The following is a 4,900-nucleotide window of genomic DNA, read 5'->3' on the forward strand; positions in this document are numbered from 1 at the left end:
AGCACCGGACACAGCACAGGCACAGCAGCCCCAGCAGCAGCAGCAGCAGCCGGCGCCGCGGTCCGTGCGATGGGCGCGGCGGGGCCCGGCCGGACGGGGCACGGCGGCAGCGGGCGAGGGGCGGCCCCGGGTCCCTCCCCGCCCGCCGCGGGCACAGGCGCGGCCGGGCCGGCCTGCACACGCCGCTCGGTTCCCGGTAGCTGATACCGACCTAGCCAGGGAATTTTTCTCACTCCCGGCTCCGGAGCTGGCGCGGGGCTCCGTGAAAGTGTTCGGGTGACCGACCCAGGGGGTTCTGCGGGCGGCCTTTCCCGCCCCGGCTCGGAGCGAACGCTGCCGGCCGCTGTGCTTGGCCTCGTTTAACCCTTTGCTTCCTCACTCATCTAAGCGGTGCAACTTCCACGCCACCGTTTTCGGGTTTCGAACCAACTACGAAAGGGAAAACAACTCTCATTCTCCAGGAYTTCCGAGGAGCAGCAGAGGAGCTCTGCTCGGTCTCAGGACGAATGAGCCCATCCCCGCCGCCCCTTTCCCCAGCGCTGAGCAAAGGCTTTCTCAAAACACCCCTTTCTTTTAGCTGCCTGGGGAACCTCCTTTTTTTCCCCCATCAATTCACTATGTAACGAGCTGTTCTCGACATGCAAGGCTCCTTCACACAGGAGAGGTGTAAGCAAAGTTATGAAGATGAAAATAATACAAACTCTATTATAGACTTCAAAATCACAGAACTGTTTGGGTTGGAAGGGATCTTAAATATCATCTAGCTCCAATCCCTTTGTCATAGGCAGAGACACTTTCCACTGGACCAGGTTGCACAAAGCCCCATCCAACCAAGTCTTGGAACACTTGAACACTTGCAAGGATGGGGCATCCACAAGTTCTCTGGGCAGCTTGTCCCTGTGTCTAAGCATCCTCACAGATAAGGATTTCTTCCTAATATCTAATCTAAACCTACTCTCAGTTTAAAGCCATTACCCTAACTCAAGCACAGCAGCATAAAACTTAGTATTTTTAATACCTCACTACTGAGGTCCCAGGCCCAGAGCAACACTCCGCCTAAGTCAACCTATTTAATGCATAAAATCCAGGAGTGGATGCTATGTAATGCATAAACTCCACTTGCACTGAGGTGCCAAACAACTAAGGGCTGTCCTCACATTTCATACATGTATAAACATCTATACATCTACATAAAGCTAAATAAATAGCTAAGGTAAAACTAGCTACAGAAATACTGCTAGCCAGATAGATGAGCTATTTCCAGCTAGCTCAGCTAAGGCAAAGAGGAGAAAAACAGGACTATTTTGTGCTTTTCAACAGGTTGGCGCAGTCCCCTTCCCACCACTGCTGGAAAGCAGACTCCCCAGCAAGGCAGACGACCTTCGGCATCATCGGCGGGTGTATGAGCTAGACAAAGAGATAACGTCATGCCCTCTCCGCTCCCTCCGTGTCCTCCCCGCAGTGGCAGGTAGCCAGCCAATCCCGCTCCCGGGTGACATCATCGCTGATGCCGGAACACGAATGTGGAAGTACATCAAACTACATCTCGGGAGCTCAGCTCCTCAAAAGCAACCCACACGCCACCCCCCAGACCCTTGGGATGACAGACCGCTTAAAAGGGAAAAAAAAACATCCCGGAAGAGGGATTTCCAGAAGTGTTTGCTAGGTAGGAGGAAAGTGGAAGGCAACAAGCAAACACAACGTAAATACGTTTTTCCCTCAGATACGTAGTTCCTATGAAAGCCCTCAAGACGTACATACACATTTCATCTTTGGGTGTCCCTGGAGCATTATCTCTAGCAAAAAAAGTGGCCAAAAAAAGTTAAATACTATCGCAATAACTTTTTTTTTTTTTTTACAAAACTTCATTATTTTAAAAAGAAAGATGTTTATCACAGCAAGGAAGTTTTCTGGTTTGGTATTATTTGTTTACATACAGCCCTGTTAGGTGTCCATGTTATCAGTGCATGTACACAAATGTGGGCAAATGCCTAAGAAGAAGCAGTGCCAAGCCAAACTTAAACACCTGTCAATCCATTACTGTCTAGCAGGCTTTACAGCAAGAAAGGACACTGCCTGTTGCTCCCCGTTATCACAGTGACACCAATGCCCTTACACATCAGGTGTTCATTCAACTCTTCCAAGACAACAAGCGCACGTGCTCAGTTTCATTTCCAAAGCTAGTTATTCTGGAAGTGCTCTACCTTACTTAAGGAAAACAAAATTTAACATTTCTACAGTCATGACTGTTAAACCAAGGAGAACTTTGCTCATTAACTCAAGAGCATTAACAAGTACACKGAGAAACAATGCAGTAAATTGCAATAATTAACAGGAGAGTTTCAAGTCACACATTCACACCCTATTAATTTTTTTTAATAAGGGTTCAGATGATGCAAGCTCTGGTAGCAAATGGATTGCAGAAAAAAATTAACTTGTGTCCTTTCAAATAGCAGGAAAAAAAAATAGAAGAAAAAAATTAAATGGTCSAGCTTGTGTCAAAGTGCAGCTTTTTACTCATCTTCCCCCTCTCCTGTGGCCTTTTGAGCCACATTCTTTTTTCCAGCCTTATGCCAACAGCAGCAGCCTGGCTATTCCAGCTCAAGCCTTAAAATGCAACTCATACACTGTGCAGGCAGACTAATTCTCCATCAGGAAGGCTGAGGTTCACGCCCTCAAAACAAACTGACATGTGTTTCATTTGCAGAAGAGGCACCAAAGCACTTTGTTTAGTTACTGGAGCTGCAAGCAGAAGTATCTTGACATCAGGGAAGCTCACCAATTACACTCCCTTGTTTATAAGCAAAAATAAAAAACAACACAAAACACCACCACCATCAAAAAACAGCCAAAAACCCAAACAAGCAGCTAAGCATCTTCAGTTACTTTCAGTTCTCTCTCCTTCTCTCTCCAAAKGCATCTTGCATTTCTACAGTTTAAGGCCAGAGCCTTCAGTCTTCACCCAAGTATTAAGTCTGTGAGAATAATTAGTCATCCTGGTAGCTAGCACTCACTGCAAAGTCATGCAATCTCAAGATTTGTTTGTTCCAYTGACTGCACACTAAAGGGGAAAGAAAAAAAAAAAAAGTAGGCTAGTTTCACACCCACATGGGCACTCTCCGATTTCTATTTTTTAAAGTCATACACTTGTCAAACAGGTTATTCTGGGAATTCTGATTTTCACAAAATAAGCTTCTCTGCTTCGGTCACTCATTATTGTCACTCTTCACCCCATCACTGCACAGCCCACTGAGATTTTGCTGTACTCGCCCCTAACTCCACAGCTCCAACACGCTGAAGGTTTTCCAACAAGGAAACCGGTGACAATTTTAATTAAGGCCAATGTCTTTGTCTAAAGTCACTGCAGCAGCAGCAGCAACTTCCATAAGGATTTCCAGCGGCAAAGCTGAATAAGCCTGTGCATGTATTTGCATAACCCAGCCAGACTCTGACAGCGTCCACTTGGTTTGGTCATTTCCCTGGACGGAGCACAGRGCGAAACAAGGACAATAAAGGGGTATTTCATTATTTCAGGATGGGTATTTGGGAGAGTAATTTGTACGCATGTAAAAAAGCAGAAGCCAAGAGGCTGACAAACTTGACAAGGCCAGCCACAATGACAAGGGCAACACTTTTACCGCCCCTCAGTGTTCCAGGTGCCAGCGCGGGTGGCTCGCCTTCAGCCGTGTGCTCACCCCCGCGCAGGCACCGGGCACCTTCTGGAAAATCGGCAACAATAAAAGAAGAAATTCTGACACAAACCTTGTAGACTTGCCCGTACGTGCCATTGCCAACCACTTCCACCAGTTCAAAAATCCCAGCGGGGTCCTAGGGGGAGGAAGGGGCAGAGGGGGCGGGGGAGGAAAGGGGAGAAGAGAAGCGGGGTTACATTTTTGTCAGGCGATGGCTGCTGGCAGAGCCCAGCCAGCGAACCCGGCTGCTGGCGGCGTGCAGCTGTTGCGCCCTGTTTTTCCACGCACATGCCAATACATGCAAACAAAGGAAAAGCAGCCCAGGGCCGCGGTCCCCCCGCCCGCCCCCGCGGGAGGGCTCCCCACACGCGGCCGCGGCCCCCCGCGCCCCGGCACCGGCCCCGGGCCCGGCCGCTCCCACCCCGCCRGCCCCGCAGCCCCGGCAAGGGGCGCGCCAGCCCCGGGGGGCCCCCGCCCCGGCCCCCGGCACCGGCACTCACCCGCAGGGAGGAAAGGTCGATATCCACCAGACTTTTTGCAGGAGAATCGTTCGCCATTTTCCCGTCTCTTATTTTTTTTTTCCTTTAAATATTTTTTTCTTCTCTGTTAAATAATAGCGAGGCCGCTCCCCCCTCCCTGGAGCAGCTGTGAATTGCGCGGAGCTCCGCTCCTCTCCTCCCTTCCGCCCTTCCCTTCTTCACTCCAGCCCCGCCGGGTTGAAACTCTTCAGCATTGGGAGGGGTTGGCGGGGGGGATGATGGATAGATAGATGGATGGTGGGAGGAGGAGGAGGGGGAGAGGGAAGGAGGAAGGGAAGGAGAAGGGGTGCTGCGGTTTGTCCGTCCGTCCGTCTCCCCGCGCTGCAGTGCGGGGCTGGATCCCCCGAGGATCCCGGCCGGCCGGTCGGTGGCTGAGCGGGTGAGTCGCTCGGTGCCCGCGCGTCCCCGGCGGCAGAGGGCTCACACCATGTCGCGGCGGCGGCGGCAGGAGCGGCGCCGGTGCCGGCAGCCTCTGGCAGCTTCACGATGCGCCCCGCACCCGGGCATGGCACGGCACGGCTCGGCCCGGCCGGCGGCGCTCACGCCGGGAGCCGGCAGTGGCAGCCGCGGCCCCGCTCTCGCATGGAGGGGCGGCTCACGCCCAGCGCCGCGGCGGAGCCCCCGCCGCCTCCGAGCCCTTCCCGCGGCGCTGCCCTCGCATCCAACGGC

The 4,900-nt window shown here is 52.2% G+C and overlaps 1 protein-coding gene across 7 annotated transcripts in view; it reads right to left on the reverse strand.

Moving 5' to 3' along the window:
• The window catches only part of MAP4K4 (mitogen-activated protein kinase kinase kinase kinase 4), a 162,290-nt gene extending 157,606 nt beyond the window's left edge, over positions 1-4,684 (reverse strand). For 3 of the 7 annotated variants that reach the window (XM_057374845.1, XM_057374841.1, XM_057374839.1), the window contains exons 1-2: positions 4,193-4,683; positions 3,763-3,828 (exon numbers count right to left, since the gene is read on the reverse strand). In XM_057374845.1, the coding sequence (XP_057230828.1) occupies positions 3,763-3,828; positions 4,193-4,249 (123 nt within the window). In that variant the 5' untranslated portion in view covers positions 4,250-4,683. Of the gene's footprint in view, positions 1-3,762; positions 3,829-4,192 lie in introns of all 7 variants that reach the window. The other 4 variants (XM_057374842.1, XM_057374840.1, XM_057374844.1 and 1 more) reach the window with 2 other exon arrangements.
• Between the last annotated feature and the right edge of the window lie 216 nt (positions 4,685-4,900).

This window comes from Malurus melanocephalus, unplaced genomic scaffold (genome assembly GCF_030028575.1).
Source record: "Malurus melanocephalus ecotype Western Australia unplaced genomic scaffold, MMel_1.1 scaffold_234, whole genome shotgun sequence".
NCBI classification, from domain to species: Eukaryota; Metazoa; Chordata; class Aves; order Passeriformes; family Maluridae; genus Malurus; species Malurus melanocephalus.